We start from the raw sequence: 27,928 nt of genomic DNA, 5'->3' as shown, positions 1-27,928 counted from the left end.
GGGTTTGGCTGCACCACGGCTTTGGCGCATTTTCGGCTGGTTTGATTCATCCATTTTGAGGAGACGGGGGAGCGGGGGGCTCGTCAGATCCAGGGGCCCGACCCAAGCAGCCGCGGACTCTTGAGGAGCCAGCAGCGCGGGCCTCGGTAGCAGCGGCCCCGCCGGCCGGAGCGGGGGGGTGGGGCGCCGAGCGCGCGGGGAGGGGGGTCCTGGTCCTCGGCTCCTCGACTCGGTCGTGCCTCGACAGCGAACATGTCTCGGCCTGTCAGGTCAGTGTGGACTCCCAAGGCCCCGGGGCGGGCGGGACGGGCGGGACGGGCTGGGGCGAGGGCGAGGGAGCTGGGCCGCGGGCCCGGAGCCGTGCTCCTGACCGCCACGCGCGGCCTTTCTCGCGGGGCTCGCGCGCGCCCCTGCGCGTGGGGTGCTCGGCGGCGCGCGCGGGCGGGCGGGCGGGCGGGCGCCCTCGGGGCCCGGGTCGGCCTCGCCGCCGTCCCGACCTCCGCCCTGGCCCTGGCCCTGGTCCTGGCCCTGGCCCTGCGGGCGCAGCGCGCGATCGGCGCCCCAGTAGGCCGCACCCCTGGGCCCGGCCCGAGCCTGCCGCCGAGCCAGGGACAGCCACGCGCGATCCCGTCCTCCCGAGGCTTGCGGGCCGCCGAGCGGCTTGGCGAGCGGCTTTGCCTGTGCCTCGCCGCCCGGCCCCGCCTCCGTCCTCGGGGTCGCGGCAGGCCCCGCCTCCTGGCCCGGCCTGGGCGGGACCCACGCTTTCTTTTTTTTTCCCCTTGGGGCAAGAGTGAGTTTTGACACTGAGACCCCGAAAAATAAGGGCCGCTGCTTCTCCCCCCGCCCAGGAGTTCTGGACGAGTTAACCCCAAGTTTTCTCTTTCCAGCGTCTGCAAATGCCCTTCCTCCGGGGACGTGCGCGTTAACCGCGCGACCCAAATCCCGCGTGGTTCTCGTTGCCCCTCACCCGCGTACACGTTCCGGATACTTCTGTAGCCAACCCTCTCTTTTCCCGAGTAACGTTAATCGTAAAGGGACTAGGCTCCGCTAGCGATCAGACGTGTATTCACATGGTTCCAAGAAGTTTTCGGTTTCCTCTCTCTCGGTGGGCGCCCCTTTAATGTCTTCCAGGGCTGTTGTATGGAATGTGCCTTGGGTGGAGGGGGTGTGGTTTAGTCCTGTCTGTTGAGGCCTGAGAGGGCGGGATGTGGGGGGGAGGACCGAAGTCAATACCTGTTACTCATAAAGGAATGGCTCCTTTGCCTAGTGTCTTCTAAATAGGTAAAGTTGTAGTCCTTGAGTGTTTTTACAGTTGTCAATTCCAAGTTTCGATATCAGAAGTATCTTAATACCAAAGAGGTTTGGATCTGGCAACGGTTTTGTGCCCCACCGTTGTGTCTCCTGACAAGATGATCTCCTATTGGTGGTAGTTTGGGACTGCATACTCCTCCCACGCACGGGGTGGGAATGCCGAGAAGCAGTTACCTGCCTGCTTGCTTTTTCCAGTTTGTTTGAACCCGCACCTCCAAATTACCATCTCTTCTGTGAGCTTTGCTGCCGTTTGGGGAAGTAGTCGGTATCTTTCAGGTTATAGTGAGTACTTTGGGGACATAAAACTGAGTACCATCTACTCAAGATATTTTAAGATTAGGACACAGACAGTATTAAGCTTTTTTTGTCACTTGGAAGTAATTACTATAGTAGTTTACTCCCTTTTAATTTAAGCACGCTGTGTTTTGGACGCTTTTATTTTAGTGAGTTGACATATCTGTCTGAATTTATATCTGCAGGACAATTACTTTAGGCCTTAGATTCAAGTTAATTGTGTAACATACATAGTCCAGATGTTAGGAAGAAAGTGAGGTAAACTCGGGGGTGGAGGGGTGCTGACTGGCAGCTTAACTGGAACCTGGATAAAAGTGAGGTCCCTTGTATGGTACATTAGTTGGGACTAGAACACGGTTGCTTTATTTTTTCCCTTTGTTAAAAACAGATGTATTTGTTGGGGTGGGGGCTCTCACTGTATAGCCTTGGCAAGCAAAGAACTCTATCAAGACCAGGCTGGCTTCAAACTCAGATCTGAGACACCACTCCCAACTTAACTTTGTAACCAACCACCTGTCCTGTTAGCTGGGTGGCTGTTGAAAGTTAAATTAAGTAAAGATACCTGGAATGAAACTTCTCTTTCCCATTCATATTGTGCATGCAGATAGGGTGAGGGCATGAGCTTGTTTTAATGCTAAACAACTCCAGATGACAGTGGAACTCATCAAAAGTGACCCCTTATTCCACAAAACAACAGTATTGTTTTCTGAAATGACTTTTTTTTTTTTTTTACTCAAAGGGAAGAAAAAAATTTTAAAGCACATAGCATGCCCTTTTTTTTTTTTTTAAACTTTCAGAGTGCTTTCATGACTCTTAAATCTTGAAAAGAAAGAAGGAAGATGTTGCTTATAAGAGATGAGAACTGGCCCAGCATGGTGACACACACCTTTAATTTTAGCACTTGAAGCAGAAAGCAGGTGGCTGAGTTCTAGGCTAGTCAGGGCTATACAATGAGATCCAAAAAAAGAAGAAAAGGAGTATGGAGAGATGGCTCAGGGTTTCAGAGCACTGGCTGCTCTTCCAGAGGGCTCTGGTTCAATTCCCAGCTCCCACATGGCAGCTCACAACTGTCTGTAACTCCAGTTCCAGGGTACCTGACACCGTAACACAGACATACATGCAGGTAAAACACCAATGCACATAAAAAATAAATAAATCTTTAAAAGAAGAAGAAAAGATGAGAAGGCTCAGAGTTACTGGTTCACTCAGGTTTCTTGATCTAGTCTAGTAAGTATACGTCCTGTCTACTGAATGAAGTCACTCAGATCAGCACTTAGGACTCCTTTGTAACCTAGCTGATTTATCGCTCTTTATTCCCTTTTAAAAACTCGATTTTAATTTTTTTTTTTAAATTACATTTACTTGAGTATATGTGTGTGGATATACATACCACCTGTCTGGTTGAGGTCAGAGGACAACTTACAGAAGTCAATTCCATTCTTGTGGGTTCTGGGGACTGAACCTAGTCTTGGCACAAGTGCCTTTAGCCCCTGAGTCATCTCATTGGCCTTGGTGTTTTTTGTTTTGTTTTGTTTTAATTTTTCCCTCTGAGATATGTGTATGTATACATACACGTGTGCAAAGAGGCCCAAAGCAGACATCTTGTGTTTCCCATCACTCTTTGAGGTAGGGTCTCTACCTAGACCTCATGCTCACACTTTCTAAATTGGTTAGACAGTGAGCACTGGGACCCTCAGTCTCCACCTCTTAGAGTGCTTTGTTGTTGTTTGTTTGGGGGTATTTTGTTTTTTGAACTGATGTCCTACATAGCTTCAGGCTGGCCTCAGACTTGTGTAGCTGAAGATGACCTTAAATCCTGCCCTTAACCTCCCAAATGCTGGCACTTTTGGTTTTGGGTTTTGTTGTCAAGTTCTCTATTCCCTGCCCTCCCATACACTACACACACACACACACACACACACACACACACACACACACACATTCTCTTCTTTGCCATTACTTAAATGAAAAAGTATAGACTCTTATAAATTGATAGGATGTTACTTTTGTTTGTAGTTGTGATTAAAATTTAGTTTTTCAGGATTGTTGTCTTTTCAAGGAAAATTGAAATAATGTCTGAATTCTAAAATTTAATATTCTTTCTTAGCAAAAAAGTAGTTTAAAGAAGACCCTAGTTAAAGGGGAAATTTGAAAATTGCAGAGATTTTAGAATTTAACAAACAAATACAAGGACATACTTAAATTTAGTATCCCATTAAATGTGCTTATAGATGAGCCTGTTTCCTTTTTTTTTTTTGTTCTTTACTTCCAGATGTATATGTACCTGTGAACAAGAAGTGTGACTTTAAAGAAACTTCTTTCTATAGATTTAAGTTTTTAAAGCATCAGGGATGTCTTCTAAAGCCAGGTGTAATGTTGTATGTCTGTCATTCTAGCACTTGAGACTGAAGCAGGCATACAGAAAGTGCAAGGCCTACATGGCCTGCATAATGAGATTGTCTCAAAATAAAAATAACAGAAACTCATGATAAATTGTCAAAGACTTAGTAAGGGCTGGGCTTCGTTTTATAAAAGCATAAATTATTTAACACCCACCCACCCCCATCCTTACAGGATGGTCTCTATGTAGCCCTGGTTGGCCTGGAACTCACTATGTAGACCAGGCCCTGAAACTCAAGAGAGCCACCTGCCTCTCTGCTAGGATTAAAGGCAGGCACCATTGTGCCCTGCCTAAGAGTGGTACCTATTCTTAGCTGCTGTGCCATCTCCTATCTATGAGACAAATTTTTTTTAAAATATGAATTACAAGAGAAATTTATATTGTCTGGTTTTCTACTGCTGAGTTATACCTTTATACCCAAATGTATGCTCTTAAAATGTTCATTTTACTGTTTCTGACAGTCTCATGTATAGCCGGCTGGTTTATAACTTAGTATGTAGTCAAGGGTGGCCTTGGGTTTCTGTTTCTTCTTTCTGGGATTACAGACCTATGCCAGGTCTAATTTATTTATATAGTGCTGAGGTTTGAACCCCGGGCTTCGTGCATGCTGGGCAAGCACTCTACCAAGTGAGCTATCCCCAGTTCTGAGTTACTTGTAGATGGACAATTTTATGCACTAAAAAGTTCACTGATTTAAGTAAACTCTTTGCTGTTTTGTTTTTTTTAATGAGGCAGACGTAGCTTACTGGTAGAGTGCTTGGCTAGTGTGCACGAAGCCCTAAATTCTACCCCAGCATCACAGAAGGGAAACATAAAAGGTTTATTAGAGCAAAAGAATTCTGTGAAAATGCTGAGTTTTTATTTTAACAAGGGTTTTCAGTTTCACATCAGGATCTTGGAAGATGGAGAAACCCAAACAGAATGAATTCTCAGACGGATGGGCAAGTGTTGTAATCTTTCTGTTCTTGGCCTATCATCATGTTCTTGTCTTTTTTTGGGGGGGGGCTATTTTATTCTTGGTGACATAGGTGAGGACTGATGGAAGGCTGATGACATTTGCCTTCAGGATAGGAAGTTGGGAGAAATATAATATGTTGAAATTGTGTGAGGGACAACTGAGATCTTGGATTGTGTTAGCAACATAAAGCAGAATTAGTAGAGGAAGGGTGTAGCCCTTATTTATTCCCCTCTCTATCTTTTATGAACTACATTGTTAGATTTACTGTGGGCATTACTGGACAGATTTTACTTTATTTTGTTGGGAGGAAATCAACTAGAGTATCAAGAAGGTACTTGAAATACATGATGAGTTGTTAAAACCATAGTGTTTAGGGGCTGGGCATGGTGGCACATCCTTTTAATCCTAGCACTGGGGAGGCAGGCAGACAGATATGGGAGTTTGTGTTCAGCATTGTCTACATAGTGAGTTACAACAGAGGGGCTATGTAGAGACTGTCTCAGGAAGACAGATTCAACCAACCGCACAAAATTTACTCTGAAGGAGAAAAGTAAGGTTAACATAAATGTTAAGGGCTGCTCTGAGATGAAGGGGTAGGGTTAGACAGCGTAATTGTGGTAGGTGAGACTACATGACCTAGTCAGTAGATGGTAGAGACAGGTTTGGACTCCCTAGGAAGAACCATTTAATGAATGGAATTTTACCTTGGATCATGAGTGTTTCTTAGTTCTCTTTTGGGATTTTGTTGACAAGATTCAAGGTTGGATAAGATTGTTTAGAATTCAGTATCGATAACAGAATATGCTGATTATTGATCTCTGTGTCTCCCTAATCACTACTACCAAAGTCTGGTAGGTCTTTATTTTTACTTATTTATTTTTTGAGACAGGGTCTCTCATAGCCCTAGCTGTCCTGGAACCTGCTATGTAGACCAGACTAGCCTCAGAACTCAGGCCTGCCTCTTTGACCCCTACATGCTGGGATTAAAGGCATGGGCAGCCACACCTGGCTAACAATGTTTAAACTTTAAGAAGCTTGCTGTCGCAAACGAAAAATATATTGAGCCAGGTTTGATGGTGTGCTCCATATTTCCTCTACAGAGGAGGCTTAAAGTGGAAAGATCACCAGTTTAGACCAAAATAGCAGAGGAAGGGTTGAAGAGATGTCTCAGTAATTAAGAGAGCTTGCTCTTCTCCCAGAGGACCCTGCTCCGCACACCCATCAGGAACTCTAGCACTAGGGGAGTAGACACCCAGACCTCCTGGGCTCTTGCTTGTGACATGTACTCCCACAAACAAAAATACCACTTTTGTGGCCATAGGTCATCAACAGTTTTTCTTCTAAAGGTAAAAGCAAAAATCTGGAAGTGTCTCTGCAGTCTGCTCCCCCCCCCCCCAAATGGCTCTTGAACTACTTTGGTAGAATTCCATTTGAAATATGTGTAGATTATAATCAGCTTTGTACAAGACTATAAATGCCTGAAAGACTGTGAGCTTAGATGTGTTAGAATACAGTTTTCTCTGTTATTTTCTATTTGCTGTTTTTCTTTTAAAATGCTGTTTATGCACCGATAAATGACTCCAAGGCCCAGTAACAGGTTTGTGGCCCATAAGTTGAAAAGCATTGCTCTGCAGGATCTCATTCATCTGATAACTGAGATGTTGACCACCAACATGTATGTACGTGTGCCATTTGAGTGTCTTGTGCCAACAGAGAGTGTTGGACCCTCTAGAACTGGAGTTACAAGTGGTTGTGAGCCACGTGACTTGGGTGCTGGGATCTGAACTCAACCAGTGCTATTGATTGCTGAGCCACCTCTCCAGCCCCCAGAAAAGTCAGTTTTTTATAATAATTAACTTTAGGGTAGAAGTAGCAGGGCAGTAAAGCATTGGTTGAACTGTAGGTTGTGTTAAAGTCTCTGAGTACTTAGACTTAATTTTAAAAAGACTATGTTCTCCATGGTGTAAAGTTTAAGGTCCTGATAATTAGATAGGATTTGCAATTGACTGTGTTGTTAATTCAGCTTTCCTTATGAAGATTTTAGACAGATGTGCAGACTTGTTACGAAACATTAAATTCTAGGCTTGGTATTGTGGTACACAATTTTAATTCCAGCCCTCAGGAAGCAGAGGCAGGTGGTTCTCTGTGAGTTCAAGGCCAGCCTGGTCTACATGGTGAGTTCCAGGCTAGTCAGAGCTACATAGTGAGACCCTGTCTGTGAAAACAAAACAGAGCTAAGTTCTATGGCCTCAGTTCTATTTTTCTCATAAAATTAAAGGAGTTAAGTGAAATAATTTCAAAACATGGCAATTTCTAACTCTAAAACAATGTACTCCTTCATTCTTCAGACAGAATACTTTTTTCTTAGAGCAGACAAAAATGATATTCCTGGTATGTGAAACCAACATTCTCATTCTTTAAAAAAGAATTATTACATGTATTTATTTGTATGATACGTATGTGGGCGTGCACATGTCATATTGTGCTTGTGGAGACCAGAGGACAACTGGGAGCCATTCTCCTTTTCCACCGTGCTGGTCCTAGAGATTGAACTCAGGTCATCAGAGTTGGTGACAAGTACTTACCTATTTTACCAGCCCTCAACCTTCTGTCACTATTTAGTAGAAAGAAATTGATAATTATAATTAAAATCCTATTGTCTTTGGGTGGGGGTGTTGAGGCAGCATCTTATGTAGCTCAGGCTGCCCTTCAGCTCACCTGTGTAGCTGAAGATACTGGCGTGATTCTCCTGCCTCTTTACCTCCCAAGTGCTGGGATTATAAATTTTACTGCCGTGCCCCACTTTTAAAATCCTGTTACCTTTAAACTACTTACCTATGTTCAGGACCGAATAGTTCATTGTAAACAAGCATTCCCACCCCATTTTATGTAGGGTGGGGAGCCACTAATAAGACATTTCTACTAATGACTTACACTCTGGCCCAAAGGGTACATACTGTCCTTTGTATTTAAGGCAAATATATCTTTCTAATTAGGTGTGGGTATGTGCATGTGGAGTACAGAGTAGTGAGGAGGATTCTCTTAAGCTACAGTTATAAGAGTTGTGAGCCACCTGCTGGGAGTGGAACTGGTCAAGAGCTACTTTAGCCACTGGGCAGTGTCTCCAGCCCCACTCTAGAAGTTTGTATTCCGTCTGCTTTACAGTTGAAAAATGTGGTCAGTGAGGGGGAATCCCTTACTCAAGGACAGAGAACTAGTTTGTGGCCAAGCCCTGATTGAGTTTTAGTTCAGTCATCTGTGCTATGTGGAAATGGTGTATTTGTTCACGTTTCTGGTAGTTATTGTTCAACTGGAGAATTAGTTCCATTTGGCATTTAAATAGTTTGAAACTAGGACTCTGCAGCTTAGTCCACCTCAGACTCTCTTGACCTTAACTGCCTTCACTTCCTGGGGGCTGGGATGACAGGTGTGTGTGTCACCATTTCTGGCTCTGTAGTAGGATTCTGACAAGACTTTTCTGTTGTTTTGGCTAGGAATAAATAGACCATCTCATGTCCTTGTACTTTAGTAATCCTCCTCTTAAATGTTAGCTTTTGATCATGGTAGATTTTCAGCTTCTAGTTTGACAAGAACGAGTTCATTTAAAAAAAAAAAAAAAAGTACTTTAGCCCTACAACACCAAGCATCCAAGTACACTTCTCAAGTTTCTTATGTCAAATGCTATATATGACCTGTGTACCTCCTCCTGTATACCTCACAATCATCTCCAGATTTCATAGTTTTCGTAGAACAAAACAGAAGGCAGAATTCATCGGTTATGTGTGATGGTACACATCTGCAATTGGAGCAGAGGAAGCAGGAGGATCCTGAGTTTGAAGTCGGCTTTTTTTACATAGTGAGATCCTGTCTCAAAACAAAAAGCAAACACCCAAGGTAGGCACCCCCACAACCACCTACCTCCAGCTCCAGAGGATCTGAGGCCTTCGTCCTCCATGGTACCAGAACATATGCGGTATGCATGCACATGAATAGATAACATACACACACACACACACACACACACACACACACACACACACACACACACCACATCCTTTTTCTAAGCATCTTTTGACTACAGCAAAGTTTTTTCTTCTAAGGTTTAGTCTTATCATGATTTGGGAGTGTTACAACTATATTATATCTTAAAAAGTTTTTTACCTAGCAGTAATCTTGTTTTATCAAGTATAAGTGATTGTGTATATAACAGTAAAAATAAAATCCCCCCCCCAAAGGCTGGCATGTGGTGGGGCACCCTTTAATCCCAGTATTCAGGAGGCAGGGCAGGTGGATCTCTGAATTCTAGACCAGCCAGGGCTACATGGTGAAACCATGTCTCAAAAAACAAAAACAAACAAACAGACAAAAAAGAGTAGCCGGGCGGTGGTGGCGCACGCCTTTAATCCCAGCACTCGGGAGGCAGAGCCAGGTGGATCTCTGTGAGTTCGAGGCCAGCCTGGGCTACAGAGTGAGTCCCAGGAAAAGGCGCAAAGCTACACAGAGAAACCCTGTCTTGAAAAACCAAAAAAAAAAAAAAAAAAAAAAAAAAAGAGTAAAAACAGCCAGGCATGGTGTCAAACACCTTTAATCCTAATACTAGGGAGGCAGAGGCAAGAAAATCTCTTGAGTTTATATAACCAGGTTCCAGAACAGCCAGGGCTGTATAATACAGAAAGAAGGTGGGGTGGGGTGGGGTGGGTAAACTAACACTTAAAATTTTCGCCCCGTGAATGTATATGTGTTGTAGGCAGACTTTTCTGCCCCACCAGCCACTCTCCAAATAACCACACAGAGACTTAATACTAATTATGAATTTTCAGCCAGTAGCTTAGGCTTGTTTTTTAGCTAGCTCTTATAACCTGTTTCTATTAATCTGTATGCTGCCCCAGGCTCATTTACCTCATGTATGTACTTCCCGTGCTGCTTCTCTGCCTCTTGGTGACTCCTCAGACTCCGCCCTTCTTCCCAGTGTCCTCCTAGTTTGGCTCTACAGCCCAATCTCTTCCTGCCCAGGTATAGGCCAGTCAGCTCTTCATTAACCAGTGAGAGTAACACATATTTACAGTGTACAAAGATTGTTCCACAGCAATGTATAAATAAATGTGTATAGAATGTCTATTTATAGTGAATATGTATGTGTGGTGAACTCTTGCCTGTTCTGTTCTGGGGAGGTGGGAAGTGTAAACCTGGGGAAGAACTGTGTTCAGCTGTCACTGAGGTACGTGGTATAAGTTTGAGAGTTGGTTTTGTCTGTTTGTTTTATTTTTTGTTGTTTGTTGTTATTGTTTTGAGGCAGGGTCTCACTATTTCACCATGTAGGCAGACCAGGCTGGCTTAAAACTCTTAGAGATCTGCCTGCCTTTCTTTCCCAAGAACTGGAATTAAAGGCATGCATCATTATACCTGGCCTGAGAACTATTCTGTTTGTAAAACTAAAATGTGTATTCTTGATGTCCTAGAAGTCATACATTTTTTTTTTTAATTACTAAATTTGTCTCTTTCTGCAGAAATAGGAAGGTCGTTGATTACTCACAGTTTCAGGAATCAGATGATGCAGGTATGTTTGTGATTTTTACAAGTCATGTGTTGTACTGACAGAACTGTCAGCTTATGTGCTTCTTGTCATGGTTTTAAAAGTACCCAGTGATCTGTGTCAAAGAAAACAAAACTTGAACTTAACCCATTTTCTTTGAGATAAGGTCTATTACATAGCCTAGATTGTCCTTGAACTCAAAATGCTCTTGCCTTAACCTCACAATTGCCGGATTGCAATTGTGTGCCACTATGCCTGGCATTTAGCTTTTCTGTAAATCATTGAAAAAAAAAAACACCTGATTTTTTTTTCTTATCTGGTTTTAGGATCCAAAGGTTAAATGTCCAGTAATTTATGATGCAATATTTATTTATGTAAAATACCTACTGCTAGTTAAGCACAGTAGTATGAGCCGATAATTCAGCTATTCGGGAACCTGAGACAAATGGAGCACATGAGCCCAGGAATTGCAGACCAGCTGTGACATCAGAGCAAGACCCTGATTAAAAAACAAGAAAATTGGGGGCTGGAGAGATGGCTTAATGATTATGAGCATGGCTGCTCTTCCAGAGGACCTGAGGACCTGAGTTCAGTTCCCAGCAACCGCATGTGGCTCACAACCATCTATGATGGGATCTGATGCCCTCTTCTGGCATATAGGCATACATGTAGAGCACTCATACATAAAATATAAATAAATAAAATTAAAAAATAAAAAACAAGAAAATTGTGCTATTGTTGCAGTTATTATCACAGAAAAATCTGTGCCTAAAGAAGTTATGCTTTTTGTATAATGAAGTAAGATGCATCTTTTTATTACCTTATTTTACTTTATTAAATTTTTAATATTATTTTATGTTTTTGAGTGTTTGCCTGCATTTATGCCTGTGTACCAAGTGTGTGCAGTGCTCTGGAGGACATGAGAGGGCATCAGATCCTGGAACTGGAGTTAATGCCATTGTGAGCTGCTGTGTGGGTGCTGAGAATTGAACCCTGGTCATCTGGAAGACCAACCAGTGGCTTTAACTGCTGAGTTCCACATTTTGCTTTATAAAGATAATGTGCCCTTTGAGAAGGCTTGGAAGATAATTAATTGTACTACATGCTGGGAACTGTTATAAATGTTTGTGTTTAATGGGTTGATTTTTAGAGCATACTGTTATGGAATCTCCTATTTCATTTTACAGTTAAGGAAACTGAAGCAGAGTTGATCCTTATGTCCCTTAGCTGGCATGTAGCTGTTTTGACCTTTTTCTTTTTGACTTTTAAAAATGTAGTTAAGGGCCTGCAATATGGCTCAGCAGGCAAAGGCCTTGGTGCCCAGCCTGACACCTTGAATTTGATCTCCAGAATGAACACGATGGAAGGAGAGAACCGATTTCTGCATGTTCTCCTGTCTTTTACATGTACAACCTGGCAGGCATGCTCACACACACAAATAAGTATTTGGTTGGTTTTTGTTTTGTTTTATTTTGTTTTTAAATGTGGCTAGGGGTCATTTTTGATTTTTCAAGACAGGGTTTCTCTGTGTATCCTTGACTATCCTGGAACTCATTCTGTAGACCATGTTGGCCTCAAACTCACAGAGATCCGCCTGCCTCTGCCTCCCATGTGCTGGGATTAAAGGTGTGCACCCTACTACCCAGCATGGCTAAGGGTCATGCTGTAGAATTTTGGGCACTGCTCTTATCTCACTCACTTAGGTCTATTTTTCTTTTCTTCTTTTAGTTATTTTTAAGCAGCAGAATATGGTACACTAGTTAAGAGCATATACTACTGTTGCAGAGGACCTGAGTTCAGTTCTCAGCATGCATGAGCTCATACACATAACCACATACACCCTACACACACATAATTAAAATAAATATTGCTGATAATGCTTAGGATATTCTGTTAAGGAATTCATAGTGAATCCAGCGATTTAATAATCACTGAAGTCCACACTACTTCTAGTTTCTCACCGTTGTGTGTGGGAGTGGTGTTTAAAGGTGAGGTTTTCTTATGGGGCTTTTACAAGTGGAGGTATTTTCTTAAAGTTATAAGTATCCAGAGTGCATTATATATTTAATACTTGAGTTTAAGAGTAATGTATACCTGGGTGGTAGTGGTGGTGGTGGTGGTGGTGCATGCCTTTAATCCCAGCACTTGGGAAGCAGAGGCAGGTGAATCTCTGAGTTTGAGTCTAGCCTGGTCTACAAAGCAAGTTCCAGGACAGCCAGGACTGTACACAGAAAAATCCTGTCTCAAAAAACTTAAAAAAAAAAAAAAAAAAGTAATTTACTAATTTACTTGATCTAAGATTATAGATTTTAGATTTTTTCTAAGACACATAATAAAACCCATATTACTAGAATTTTGAGTAAATATGAAGATGTTGAAACATAGGAAAATCATAAATGAGAATGGTATAAAATGACAAGCTGTGGTGTAAATGTATAAAATGTATGTATATAAGGACCAGACAATAATGTATAAAATGGGATTAAAATAGGTGGGACTGGGGAGGAATTTTAAAGTTCTATTTTTAGTTGTATGTACTTGCCTGTGATATGTATGTATGTATGAGTGTGGACATATGGAGATTAGAAGAAAACTTTCTTCTGGGTATCTAAATCAGGTTTCAGGTTTGCACAGCCAAGTGCTATTAACTGCTGAGCCATCCCGCTGGCCTTTTTAAAATTATTTATTTTTGTGGTACTGGAGATAAAGCTTAGCCTCCTGCATGTTAGGTAATAAATACTCCTAGCCCGAATTTTCTAGAGTACTTTTTTTGCTTGTTTTGCCTTCGTGTACATGCATGCCTGGTGCCTATAGAGGCCAGAAGAGGGCATTAGATTATCTGGAACTACAGTTGTGAGCCTCCATGTGGGTGCTGGGAGTTAAACCCCAGGTCTTCTGGAAAAACAGCATGTGCTCTTAACCACTGAGCCATCTCTCCAGCTACCCCTCCCCCTTTTAATTAAAGAAACCATGAGGGAAATCTGGTCCCATTTATTTAAATAGTATGAGCAGTAATGTGTGATTTTAGCATGTAAACGTCATAATTAACTGAATTTGAAAAATTGCTTGTTTAGATGAAGATTATGGAAGAGATTCAGGCCCTCCTGCTAAGAAAATTCGATCATCTCCTCGAGAAGCTAAAAATAAGAGGCGATCTGGAAAGAATTCACAAGAAGACAGGTAAGAGGCATCATTGTTTTTTCTTCCTGGTTACATTGTCAGAACTCTGAAATGAAGGCAGTTTGTGAGCTGTAACTGGGTGAAGTTTCTACATGCAGTCTGTGTTTCACCTTGTGTAGGCTGTGCTTGTAGGTCTGCAGGTCCGCCTCATTCCCAGAAGCAACTTGGTCTGAACTTTTGGTAGAAGTGATCTCCAAGAATATTTTTTGCTGTTTCCTCAAACTTAGGAGCATAAGCCAAAAGAATGTTTTAAATTTGTAATTTGTTATCCAAGGTTGGTAGTGACACTTCATTGTGGTGATCAATAGCAGAACCATTACTAAAGCTTGTGGAATTCTAAGCTCTGTACCCTGTTGAATTTTACTCTCAAAATGAGTCTTTCTTGTTCAAGAAATCATTTTAGATACTTGCCTCTCCCTAATTTTTTTATTGTTTTTTTTTCTTGTTGTAGTGTTAAGAATGGAGCCAGGACCTTACATGTCCTGGACAAACATTCTCCAAACCTCTTCCTTTAGTTTTACAAATATGTTCACATGAATTGCAATTTAACTGTAACATAACTACATTGAGATCATCTACATTGAGAACAGGATGATAGAATTTTTCTCCTGGTTTTCAAAGTGAACATACACTTTTCAGAGTGTATAACTTTAAGACATGATGATGATGATGATGATGTGATGATGATGATGATAATGATAATGGAAGAATATTAGTGTCAGGCTGTATTGTGTTGTTCTCATAACACATCTGTTAGGTTGAGGGGTTCAATGAAAGAAGCAGGGGCCAGGCGGTGATGGCGCACACTTTTAATCCCCGCACTTGGGGGGCCGGAAAAAAAGAAAGAAGCAGGGCGTTAATAAGCAAATAGACCAGTAGATTTTGAAACTGTACCTGGTGGACCTCAAATTCCACTTTAACCATCAGGCTTATACCACTTCCAGGTGCTCCTATTACATACAGATAAGCAATTCAAAGAATGAAATAAATAATATTTCTCAATCATTCTAAGACTCATGGTGGCTGGAGAGACCGCTCAGTGGTTAAGAGCGTTGGCTGTTCTTCTAGAGGATCCAGGGTCCATTCCCAATATCCACATAACAGCTCATAACTCTGTAATCCTAGATTCAGGGAATCCAATGCCATCTTGGACTTGATGGGCACCAGGCACACATTTAGTGCACAGACACATGCAAAGTACCCACATACATGAAATAATAATTTTAAAACAGAATTAAGACTCCTAGAATATTAAAATCACTATAAATGTATTCATTTACTGAATAGTTTTTGTTTGTTTATATACCTAACTTCCAATGTTTTTAGTAGAGAATTTCAGAAATGTGATTTTTGAGGAAATCAATATTATGCCACTGGGAGACAGATTAGAGTATATCTCTCTTACGTAGTTTTAAATAGCCCAACTCGGGGTTGGGGATTTAGCTCAGTGGTAGAGCGCTTGCCTAGCAAGCTCCTAGCAAGCTGGGTTTGGTCCTTAGCTCCAGGAAAAAGATAAATAGCCCAACTTAGGAACTTTTTTATTATATTCACTTATATTTCTCCTAAATATGAACCATTTATGGTCTGTTACATTGTCTCATCAGTGTCTATACCTGGCCTGAATTTTTTCTTTGTTGTTTGTTTTTTGGTCAGGGGTCAGGCAGGATCTCAATTAGCCCAGGCTAGCCTTTAGGTTGATCTTAAATCTATAAGCCAATGTTTTATTGATTTTTCTATTAATTTCTACTTAAAAATTGGGTTTTTCTCTGACTTTGCTTATTGAAATAGCCAGAGAAAAGTCATACACTTGATCATAAGTTCGATTTATAAACTTTTCTTTATTTTTTTTTTTGTTTTTAATTTTGTTTGTCGTGGCCCTGGAAAGAAGGATTAAACTGGGCCTTGGCCTTGCGGTTCTTGTTTGATTAAGATACTTACCCCCTTTCCTGTTGAGTCTTGAGACTCAGTTTATTTTTCCATGAGGAGTAAAATTACACCTATTCACTAAACATCCCTGTAAGGTAAGGGAATAATAGAGCAGTTTTATTCCTCAGCATCTGTTTGAACTTTTTTTGGTTTTTCGAGGCAGAGTTTCTCTATGTAACCAGGTGTGAGTGTCCTGGAACTTGCCCTGCAGATCAGGCTGGCCTCCAACTCACAGAAATCCCTCCAGCTCACAGAGATCTGCCTCCCGTGTCCTGGAATTAAAGGTGTGCACCACCACCTCCTGGGCCCTGTTTGAACATTTTATATGTGAGAGGGGTACTTTTCAGTTCTGATATTAGAAATCTGATCGCAATTTTTTTTCAAGACAAGAGTCTTTTGTTGTTGTTGTTGTTGTTGTTGTTTGTTTGTTTGTTTTGATGTTTTTTTGAGACAGGGCTTCTCTGTATAGCCTTGGCTGGGTCTTTTTAAAGACAAAGCCTCCTGTATACCAGGCTGTAATTGAATGTACAGAAATCCATCTGCCTCTGCCTCCCAAGTGCTGAAATTAAAGGCATGTGACACTATACCCAACTTAGGGTTCTGTTCTTCAGTTCAGCCTGGCCTAAAACCACTGTGTAGTCCAGGATGGGTCTGCACTATGTCAGTCCTACTGCTGGAGTACAAGCGTAGCCACCCTGTCCTTCGATCATTTAGACTTGGAGCTAAGACACACAAGCATTTTCTCTTTCTTTTTTCCTTACAGTGAAGACTCAGAAGAAAAAGATGTGAAGACTAAGAAGGATGATTCTCACTCAGCAGGTAAACTATATTTATTGCAGTAGGAATAATTCATATACTCATTTATTAACACGGTTTTGTATGTCAGATACTTTCAAATACTGGAATTACAGGAATGTTTCTATTTTCACACAGGTAATATGTACAGGTTATTTTCATGCAAAATTGAGATTAAGACCTTTTTATTATGGTGGCTGGAGAAATGGCTCAGCAGTAGAGCACTGGCTGCTCTTGTAGGGAACTGGGGTTCAATTCCCAGCACCCACATGGCAGCTTAATCTGTCTATAGCTCCAGTTCCAGGAAACTGGACATCCTCATACAGACATACATGTAGACAAAACACCAATGCACATAAAAAAAATGTTTTGTTGTTTGAGACAGGGTCTCATTATGTGACCGTGGCTGTCCTGGAACTCATATAGACCAGGCTGGCCTCAAACTCAGAGATCCAACTGCCTCTGTTTCTTCAGTGCTGGGATTAAAGGTGTGTGCCACCATGCCCAACTGCTGTTCAACTTTTATATGAATAAAGAAATGACAGCAAACCAAGTAAATGTCATTTGAAATAATAGCCATAGAAAAAAAATTTTGTAAAAAAAGAATTCATGTGAATCAGGTATGGTGGAATATGCCTTTAATACCAACATTCTGGATGCTGAGACAGGAGAATTGCTGCAAAGTACAAAGCCAGCCAGGAGTTACATAAGGAGATCCTGTCAAAAACTTATAGAAGGACTAGAGATGACTCACTCAGCAGTTAGAGTGCTGGCTGCTTTTACACAACCTGTATCTGATGGCTTACCGCTTTCTGTATTCCTTGTTGCTTCCAGCTATTTTAATTTTTACCAATGTAATATGCTTTGGCATTCATTTGCTTTGTGAGCCCTAATTTGAATTTCTTACCTTTATTTTATTTATTTATTTATTTATTTATTTATTTATTTTGGTTTTTTGAGACAGGGTTTCTCTGTGTAGCTTTGCGCCTTTTCCTGGAACTCACTTGGTAGCCCTGGCTGGCCTCGAACTCACAGAGATCCGCCTGGCTCTGCCTCCCAAGTGCTGGGATTAAAGGAGTGCGCCACCACCGCCCGTCTTCTTACCTTTATTAAGATTTTTAATACTTCAAAATGTGTGACTCTGTGCTTGTATTAAGCACAACTTTTGCCAACTCAATTTTAGCTTAGGGTCTGCCATAGTCAGCTTTATTCTCTAATTGTCTCTAGATGAGATCTTTGGCACTAGAAATGGTTAAACATTGACCATGAAGTGGGGGAGAACCTTATAAGGCCCCAACCATAATTTAGGAACTCTTGACAGTTAATAGTTACTGGAAATTGGCCACTGGTAAGTTGCTCATGCTCTAATAGAAAGCCTCACGCCCATTCATATATTTCACATATGAACAGCACTAATTGGACTTACTGGTTTATTAAAACTCACACACACACCATGAAATTAGTATGGATGTGTGTGTGTTGGGAGTGGCGGGGGTGGGGGGGGTGGGGGTGGGGGTGTCAAGTAGTAGGCGATAGATGAGATCAAAATGCATGCTGGGCAGTGGTGGCACACCCCTTTAATCCAGCATGGGAGGCAGAGGCAGGTGAACAGATTTGAACAGATTGAGAGTTCCAGAACAGCCAGAGTATACAAAGAAACCCTGTCTCAAAAAAAAAAAAAGGAAAGGAAAAAGAAAATGAAAATGCATTATGTATATGTTTTTATTCTCAAAGAGTAAATAAAAGGTGCTATGTTTTTGGTTTGGGGGTTGTTTTGGTTTTTGTTTTTGGCAGTTTGAGACAGGGTTTCTTTTTGTAGCCTTGCTGTCCTAGAACTAGCTCTGAAGACCAGGCTGGACTCAAACTCAGAGATTCACCTGCCTCTGTCTCCTGAGTGCTGGGATTAAAGTTGTGTGCCACCACTGTCTGGCCTCTGTTTTTATTTTAATGTGTATGAGTGTTTGCTACATGTATAGGTTGTGCCCTGTACATGCCTTCTGTCCACAGAGAACAGAAGAGGGTGTTGGATCCTCTGGAGCTGGAGTTACAGATGGTTGTGAGCCATCAAGTAGGTGCTAGGAACTGAATCTGGGTCCTCTTCAAAAGCAACAAGTCCTCTTATTTGAAGAGCCAAGTCTCTGTCACCCTGGGTTTTTTTTTTTGTTTGGTTGGGTTTGGGTTTGGGGTTGTTTGTTTTTTTCAGAAGAAAAACAGGCTTATGGGACTGTTTTAGAAGTATGATATAGCTAAACCTTAATAGAGTAGGGAAGCCTAAAAGTTCAGTAAAGAGCCTAAGTAGAGACTGGTAAAATAAAGCTTAGTCTAGAGCGGGGAGGCTAGCATCTTGGCCTTCATTTAGCAGACCAAATAACTGTATTAATGAAACACTAATTAATTCATTGTAGTATATTTTTATAAACTTGTCCTCATCGGACTTTTATCTAGCTCATCTGAATGTGTTTTTAAAGATTTCCCTTTGCCTGTCTCTAAATTGGAAAGGTCATCCAATCCATTGTAAGGAGTAATAATTTAGCATTGTTTTTATGTGTTTTATATCTTGGGATAGAGATAATTGGAAAGGCCCCCTTACTGCTTCTATTTTAAAATATTTTTCTTACTTTAACTTCTAAAACCAGTAAATGTAGATTGATGTGTAATTGATAATTTTAGGATTAAACAGTTGTAAATTTAAGTGTTCATGTTTTAATTCAGCTTTGCAGTTTTTGAAAACTACATGCCTATGTCAGGCATGATAGATAGAGGCAGGCAGTTCTCTGTAATTTTGAGGCCACCCAGGTCTTTATATATTACAAGTACATTTATTTTTAATTTAAGTTGGTTCTTAACATTAGCACTCTATATTTTGCAAGTTTTTTCTTTTTTTTTTTAATTAACTTCTTTATTGATTCTTTGAAAATTTCACATGATGCACTCAAATTCTGCTCACTCCCAGTCCCTCCTTAATCCCTCCCTCACCCCTGCAGTGCGCCATACCAAAGAAAACAAAACACAGTAAACAAGCAAGCAAACATAAGAACAAAACAAACAACAAACCATTGCTTCTTCTTCTTTCCCGCCTCTCCAACACCTCTTGATTTGTCCTGATGGCATTGAGGGCCTTGGTGTCTCACATAATACACCCTTTTGTCCAGTCAGCTTTACTAGCAAATGTTATTACGATGAGTCACTAGTCTGGTTCAAGGCCTCTGGTTTCTGGTCCACCGTCATCACTGGATCCTCACCGGAACTCCTCTGGGATATCCTGTGGCTGCCCCAAGTCTTCGGAGATCCTGAGGGTATTGTTCCACAGAATCGGTCCCTTCACAGGCTCCAGCAGGTCCTAGATGGGGTAGATGCTAGGATGGGTCACCCCAAGGCCCAGCTGTGGGCCTGGGTAGTAGCTGAGCTGGTCAGTCCAGGCCACTGGGGCCACCCACCTCAGGCAAGGGGGCAGAGTCAGCTCCTCTACATCCATGCCCTCAGGGTCGGTTCACCCTCGCTGGGGTTCAGCCATCTCTCTCTTGCTGTAATGTCCAGCACACAACCCCAACACAGCCCCAGGAGGCGGCCCAGACCAGTGGAATCAACATGGCACTTGTTGGCAACAGGAACCCAGATATGGCCCTTGGCAGCAGCCCAGCAGGGACATCACCATGGCTCTCAGCCTACGCACTACCTTCACTATGGTCCCAGGTGGCAAACAGGCCTCCATCATCAGCCTACTCCTCACCATCTGCATTTTTTTTTGCTTTATGCGTCTTTTCACAACACATGGACCATTCTGCTCCTCTTTATCTCCCATTTCTCCACCACGTAATGGCTTATAATGAGGCCCACCTGACTGATGCTGCAAGGCACCAGGGGGGCCCATGGATGTCTTCCTGCCAGCAGGGCCTCCTGCTTGATTATGGCCCCCACAGACCCTGCTGGATTTTTCTTTTTTTTTTTTTTAAATTGGTCTCTATATAGTGCAGATAGGTCTTGTACTCTTGTATACCATGTATACCACCATGCCTGGCTTTAAGGATTTTTGTTTGTTTTTTGGTTTGTTTTTTTTTTTAATACAGGGTTTCTCTGTGTAGCTCTGGCTATTCTGGATCTCACTCTGTAGACCAGACTGGCTTCGAACTCACAGAGATCTGCCTTCCTCTACCTCCCGAGTGCTAGGATCAAATGTGTGCACCACTACTCAGCTACTTTAAGGAATTTTTAAGGATAGATTTTATTCCTTTTTTAATGAAGTTAAGCTGTTACTCTATCCTCTGTCAGCAGACTGTTGTATCACAGTAACTTTTATATCGCAGATGACAGTGAAGATGAAAAAGATGATCATAAGAATGTTCGCCAGCAACGACAGGCAGCATCGAAAGCAGCTTCTAAACAGAGAGAGATGCTCTTGGAAGATGTTGGCAGTGAGGAAGAGCCAGAAGAAGATGATGAGGCACCATTCCAGGAGAGTACGTGAAGCTACCAACTGTTCTTTAATTGTTTGTTTAGACAGGCTCTCCTGTAGCCCATGTTGGCCTCAATTTATTGTATAGCTAAGGATGACCTTGAACTACTGGTCTGCCTGCAGCACCCCTTCCAGTGTTATAGAGAAGTGAAGGTCTAACCCAGGGCTTTGTGCGTGCCAGGCAAGTACTCAGTGGAGTACTTTGAGTCAGTGGAGCTTCATCTGCGGTTCTGTCCTTTGCAGTTGTAGTTATGACCTTAGCGTTTTCTAAGATGCTAAATGTTTCATTCAGTCCCTTGCATTAAGCAGATGCTACCAGTTAAAAGATAGAACTGTGCAGCTTGGTGTGGTATGACACACCTATAATCCCAGCACTCAGGAGGCAGAGGCAGGTGGGTCTCTGGTTTAGAGTGGTGAGTTCCAGGACAGCCAGAGCTACATCGTGAGATCCTGTCTCTAAAACAAAACAAAAAGATAAAACTAAAAGGATAGAGACATGGCTTAGCTTTTCCTCTTCCAAAGGATCCAACATCCTCTTCTAGAGCATCCCTCACAATTGTATATTTATATAAGTGAAGAATTAATTTTTTTGTTTAACAAATCAGTAGAATTTGGCAGTAAATCTATCCAATCCTGAACTTTTAAAAGGAGTTTCTTCCTACTCCAAGATATTGTGTCCACACTATACTCATTCTGCAGTGGGCCAGGGCAGCTCCAGCCCGGTTGGTAGTGGACCTCTTGTTAGTCCCGTCATTGTCAGCACTCACGCTCTCCCTCTGTTCACTTGGAAGGGTGTATACATTTAAGTTGGACGTTGAAATTCTTCTTTCCTCTCAGAAGATTCTGGCAGTGATGAAGACTTCCTGATGGAGGATGATGACGACAGTGACTATGGCAGTTCCAAGAAGAAAAACAGAAAGATGGTTAAGAAGTCCAGACCCGAGAGAAAAGAAAAGAAAATGCCCAAGCCCAGACTAAAGGCTACGGGTAAGGCCTGTGAAAGTAAACCACATTTCTGCCTTTAGACTTTTTAATAACTAAACTTCTCAACATAGATTGTTCATTGTTGAGAATTCGGCATTGGCCTTGGATTTGGTAGAAGTAAGAAATCCAAAAGGCTTTCACATTTGCCTTTGGTCCCTTCAAGACTGCTGGGGGCTGGAGAGATGGATTGGTGATTAAGATGATGGCTGGTCTTCCAGAGGACCCAAGTTCATGTCCACAGCTAATAGGCACCTGCACACATGTGCATACCCACACACACACACACACAGGCACACACATGTTCACATAATTAAAAATAATAAAATCTTGAAAAAAGTAAAAAAATGGGCTGGCAAATGGCCCAGTGATAAAGAGCACTGGCTATTCCTCCAGAGGACCTCAGTTCAATTCCCAGCATCCATATGGCAGCTCACAACTGTCTATAACACCAGTTCCAGAGGATCTGGCAACCTCACATAGACATGCATGCAGACAAAACACCAGTGCACATAGAAATAAATATTTAAGAAAATAAAAGAAAAAGAAAAACTGTGGACTTGGATTCCTGAATGTGGGAATGACACAAATCAGGCATAGTGGCCTCTGTGCTCACGTAGTACTGACTGCTCTGTGGTTGGTCCCAGCAGCTAGGGAGGGCCTCTGTTTTGTCAGATAAAACAATACTGACAGTAAAAACAAAACCACCCTTGACAATAAGGATTCGTCTTTTGGGTCTTCAAGTGTTTTTCTGCCAAGTACTTTCCTAGTTGGAGCTAGTTTATTAAATCAGAAGTCTAGATTTGCTTATAGTTTTATTCTGGCAAATACAATTCATGAGTTTCTTACTGATTAAACTTTTACTCATCTCTTCATACCATGGTTAAGGCATTTTTTTTCTCTTTCCATCTCCAAATTGTTGCTTTCTGTATTTCAGTGACGCCCAGTCCAGTGAAAGGCAAAGGAAAAGTGGGTCGTCCCACGGCTTCAAAGGCATCAAAGGAAAAAACTCCTTCTCCCAAAGAAGAGGATGAGGAAGCAGAAAGCCCTCCAGAAAAGAAGACCTCTGCAAGCCCTCCACTTGAGAAGTCTGGAGATGAAGGGTCTGAAGATGAAGCCCCATCTGGGGAAGATTAAAAGTGATGTTTGGGGAGAGATTTTATTAAAAAAAAAAAAAAAGGAAACCTACATAGGACACGGTTTGGGCTGTGGCTTGACTCATGGGCTTTCAGTGCTATTTCATTTGTCTAAAATAATGTTTCTTTCTCTCTTTCTCTTTCACTCTCAAAACCATTGTATGTTGAAATGTTTAAGTTGCCATTTTGTCTAATGGTCTTCTTTCTTTGCCAACCCCTCCCTCCCCCTCTCCCAATGAAAGCCATGTCAATTAATCACTGGGTTGACTGCTTGTCTTTGTATTTTTAATGGAAGTTAGGAATCCCACGGCTGTAAAGCAATAAGATTTGAGATGGACGTTATGGAAACTGCTTTTTGCTAAAGAATAGCAACTTGAACAATAATCAGAAAAACTAGGAAGGTTTTAGTTGAAAATTATTGTTCTTCCTTTTCCTGTACTTTTGACAGACCAATTGTCATTTAACATGAGCTTATATGTCTAAAGTGTAAATGTCAAAAAGAATCATGACTCTAAACTTAGGCTGATGAGGCAGTTGGAGATGAACATGAATTCTGGGTTGTTAACTCACGCTATCCTCTGGGTGTGGAGGGAACAGACTTCCTGGAGCTTGTCTGCAAGTGTGGGCTTTCTTATTTTATACTTGTTATTCTCAGAGACTCAGACCCAGTGGTCCTTTTGTCCCAATAACAGTCTTTTTAAAAAATGGGCCACCAGAACCCAGAATCATCATTAATTTCATATTTCATTCATGTTTTCATCGATTCATGTTTTTTAAAATATATATATATATATTATATATATCCTGTTTTTTTGGATAGAATTTTACCACTGATCAAAAAATTAAAAAGATTCTCTAGAATTTTGATGACAAGATGAGTGTACACCTCACAGTGCATTTCTTTACAGGCTGATGATGTTAAATTAAAGTTTTAAGCCAATAAAGTTTGAGTTAATGTGAAGCTCAGATGTAAAGGATTGAGATTTATCCTTTATGCATACAGATAATTGAAATTCTTTTATGCTATAAATGTTTTCAAGGGCCCATGAACCATGCCAGTTTTATTTGGGGATAGAAACAGTTTCCTTTTGATATTTAAATCTTTCCTTCATAGTAACATACTATGATAACACATCTCACAACTTTATCCTGCTACTTCAAGTTCTCGAAGTTCTACCATGGAATATTACTTTCATTTACTGACAGCATGGAAGTATGTTAAATGCTGCTTCCATACTGTGGAATTGTTTTGCCTCTTAGTTGTTCTGAGCCCCTCCTTTCTGTTCATGTTTCTTAAAGCAAGAGCAGGATTAGTGAACTATTTTAGGGTGCCTTTGTGCCATTGATAACAGTCTAGACACCTTAACAGAGCATCAGGACATAGATCTATAGGTTTGATCCTCCACATTCAGATCCCATGCACCAATAGATGCAAAGTTTAGGGGTCCTATTATGCTACTAAATTAAAGATTTAGTGGAATTAATTTCTGTATATTTTTCTGCACTTAAGCTGACTTTGCTCCCTCAGTATTCTGCTTTTGTGTTTTTTAAGTGACATGTTTGTCTCAGACAATGTCATTTTCTTATAGGTGTTCATAGGACAAAGGGTTATTTAAGAAATATTTTTACTCAAGTTTTTAAGACACTTTAAAGAACATTCTTAGATCTGCTTTAAAATAAATAAAATAAATAAATAAAACACCTAGTGGCAGAGAGTCATTTCAACCCTGCACTGTTAATAAATGAGTATTAAATATGGCCAAAACTAGAAACTTGAACATAAGTGGTTGGATTATTGTATTGTGGAATGGAAGTAGAGTTGTGAGCTGTGTAGTAGGGTATTACAGATTATCTGTTTGCTTTAGTGGGCTTGCTCAGGTACTCATCCTTAAGCAAAGAGGAGACTCACCGTTGTTTCCACCAGGCATCTCTCCCTTTTAGGGGTTTACAACTCAGTCTTACATTCCTAGTGACGTTTGGGCTTCTCTTAGGTCATGCTTCATGAGAATTTGTGGGTAGGGCGTCTTTCAACTTAGCCTCAGTTTTTAAAGTCTCTTTAATATATTAATCTGCACTAACCTCTGATTTTATCTACCTGTAATTGAGAAATAATACTGTCTTGTAGGTTACTTGTGTCTGATTGGGCTTCTTGTTTAGAGGCCCTTTTAAAACTAATTCATTAGCTTGAAAAGTATATTTTCTAATCACAGGCTGGTTAGATTGATTGGTGTCTCAAGTGAGCACACGGGCTCTGAATGACCTTTGCTTTCACTTCATTGTTTATAACACTGTCTTCCTTCAAATCATGCATGCAAATAGGAAGACATTTAATGTGACTCAACTGGAAACAGGTGCTTAGCAGTTAGGTCTAATAACAACAGCAGATAGGTCACAGCTGTAGGCTCTTAATGAGTGGCGCTGGGCACCTCCGTGGCTCACTGTCCGCCTTTTTTCCCCCCTGTGTGCCTATAGTGAGGTGGTAATGCATTCACTGTCTTGCTTTGCAGTGCTCAGGAAATGGGGTGTTCATTTGAAGGTGCCTGTCTGTTATCGCGTCTCTGCTGGGTTTACCTCTAACGGATTGCAGCAGCTTTGCTGGCTAACACTACAAGTTCTCAAGGCTCTTTTTAAGCCTTTCTCTCCCCCATCCAGAAATGGAAGCCTCTGTCTCCCCTAGTGGTATTGTACCGCTGCTTTTAACCCTCCACCTCAGATGGATATATTTTAAATACCTCCCACTCAGAATTAACCTTACAAAGAAAAAATTAATAGTAGGATGTTCCTTCTAGAATGGTAAGAGAATCAATCCCCCACCAAACACCTTTTCTTTAAAAAGTAAAACAAAACACAGCATTTTGTGTGCCCTAGGCTGCCTCATTTAAACTCCTGTTTGGTTTTTTTTCAAAACAACTTTTATTTCAGTCTTAAAATACTACTATTTGGTACTAGTTCAAATAGCGTTTTCTTCCAGATAACAAATCAGTAGTAAAATTTGAGGTTATAATCTAGTAAGATTTTTGATGGATATAGTCAGCTGAACTTGACTTTTTTTTAACATGGTTTTACTGTGTAGCCTGGGAGTCCTTCCCCCTCCACTCTTAATACTGCTGGGAATAATGCCACCATGACAGGTGACACTTTTTTAAGATAGGTTTTTATTTTTATGACCATGAACGTGCAGGTGGCAGGTGGACTTTCAGCCTACAGGTTGGAGAGGGGAGTAGTGTAAACAAACTCAGGTTTAGGGGCTGCTGCAAGAGCAGAATTTAGAAGCAACGGAAAGCCTTGTTGGTGTTGTAGAGTGAGTGTCTGTTAGAACAGTTCTTTTTACCTGTAGCCCCGGAAGCTACACTGAATACGTTGCCACCTGTGAATGGGTAGGAAGAAATCCAAGATAGGCTCTTCATGGTGTTTAGAGGGAGGTCAAAAACAGGCAGTGAGCACTTCCGCCAGAGGGAACTTAAAGCCACTGGTTGCTCCTGGGGGTGGAGTATTGTCATTTTCTCTCCAGAGGAAGCTGCTGAGTTACTTGAAGATGGGGAGTTCATTGTTTTTGTTTTTTTTTTTTTTTTTAGTATTGGGATGTCAAGCTATCGATAGCCATGTTCTTATTTCAATCTCATTTTCCCTTTGTCTTAGGAAACAAAATACATGATTCTGAATATCAAATCCATTAATTATACTTTGGTTTAAAGCCTAATTCACAGTGGTGCTGATTGTAATAACCACTATTGGGGAGGGGGGTCCCATATGCCTATCTATTGCCATGCCAATGAGTAACTGAACCGGTGACATCTGTTTGAGCATGCTCTACATGGCTGTAGAGCACCACAGTTGTGCAGACACTTTGTATATCGGGTGAGGGAGGGTTTTCTAGATTTGGGGGGAGGGTAAATTGGGATTTTTTTTTCCTTCCTTTTTTGATGGGTTGGGGAGTATAGTACTCAGTCATGCCCTAAAAATAACATGTATAAAACCCTGAAGTGTGGTGTGGGTGTGGGTATGTGTGAGTGTGTGTTTGTAAATGTCTGGCAATTAAACCTTTGTCTTCTGGAAGTTAGTGAATTTTTTTCCTTTTTCCTCTGGAAGTATTTGTTACAAGATTTGTAAATAAGAGCTCTACATAGTCGGTTTACCATGGACATGTTGCAGCAAACCTTACATGCTTAATTCCTGCAAGGCATGACTTGCCAGGTTACGCAGCAGCCACAATCTCAGTAATTGTTTGCCTTGATTCATCTTTTAGACTTCATTTGCCAGTTCTAAAACCTCCCAGTCTTCCCTGATTTTAGTCCTTAATCTTTCATGTTCTGAGCAGGAGGGGTCAGAGAGCTAGCCTAACTGTATCCTAGGCTAGGGGCTGAGAGCCAGGCATCCTTTATTTCGTATTGCAGTGTGGCTAGACACATGATGAGACACCAGAGGGTTGGGCATTCTTGCAATACCTTAGCAGTGCTGAAATGTGCAGCACAGTACTAAGGAAGTTAAAGTTTGAATGTAACCACTTTATTTAAAGCTTTTTTCCTTTAATTTAAATGAAACCGAGTTGAAGTGAACATGAATTTGTTAACCATGTTTGTGAATTATAGGTGCAACATGCATTGGTAGAATTGTGTGATGGTCTAATGTGATACTTCATTTTTACATATCCCCGTCTGTATGTATCTACATAAAAAGAAACTCTTGCTTTGCTCTGATTGGAGGATTTCCAGGACTGCTGTCTTCTCCTGAACTTTGTTTTAAATATGTGTATCCTTTGCTTGTATTTTGTATTTAAAAAAAAGAAAAAAGAAAAAAAAGTACCCCTTACTGTTGAGCATGTTGGCATTGTCCCCTTTATTTTTCTCTCTTTTTGGGGACATATGAAGCAAGTTATTTTCTGTATCTTTTTCTTTTCTTTTGTAAACGTTTTGGTTTGTTTCGTTTTAAAATGGCTTTATAAAAGGGCTTTTGTAACCCA

General features: G+C 41.3%; 1 protein-coding gene across 3 annotated transcripts; it reads left to right on the top strand.

Annotated features, from left to right (window-relative positions):
- The first annotated feature begins 29 nt into the window (after positions 1 to 29).
- Positions 30 to 27,928, top strand: Nucks1 (nuclear casein kinase and cyclin dependent kinase substrate 1). 3 transcript variants are annotated; one of them, XM_059280143.1, is made up of 7 exons: positions 30 to 269; positions 10,472 to 10,521; positions 13,572 to 13,677; positions 16,367 to 16,422; positions 20,703 to 20,855; positions 21,689 to 21,838; positions 22,770 to 27,928. In XM_059280143.1, the coding sequence occupies exons 1-7, from the start codon at positions 253 to 255 to the stop codon at positions 22,967 to 22,969; spliced, it is 732 nt and encodes a 243-aa protein (XP_059136126.1). In that variant the 5' UTR covers positions 30 to 252; the 3' UTR covers positions 22,970 to 27,928. The 3 variants fall into 3 exon arrangements, with proteins under 3 accessions (XP_059136126.1, XP_059136125.1, XP_059136124.1); XM_059280142.1 differs by lacking the exon at positions 30 to 269 and adding an exon at positions 669 to 1,105 and having other exon boundaries at positions 21,692 to 21,838; XM_059280141.1 differs by lacking the exon at positions 30 to 269 and adding an exon at positions 685 to 1,105.

This window comes from Peromyscus eremicus, chromosome 15, assembly GCF_949786415.1.
Source record: "Peromyscus eremicus chromosome 15, PerEre_H2_v1, whole genome shotgun sequence".
NCBI classification, from domain to species: domain Eukaryota; kingdom Metazoa; phylum Chordata; class Mammalia; order Rodentia; family Cricetidae; genus Peromyscus; species Peromyscus eremicus.
This window is presented reverse-complemented; position numbering and strand designations above follow the sequence as displayed.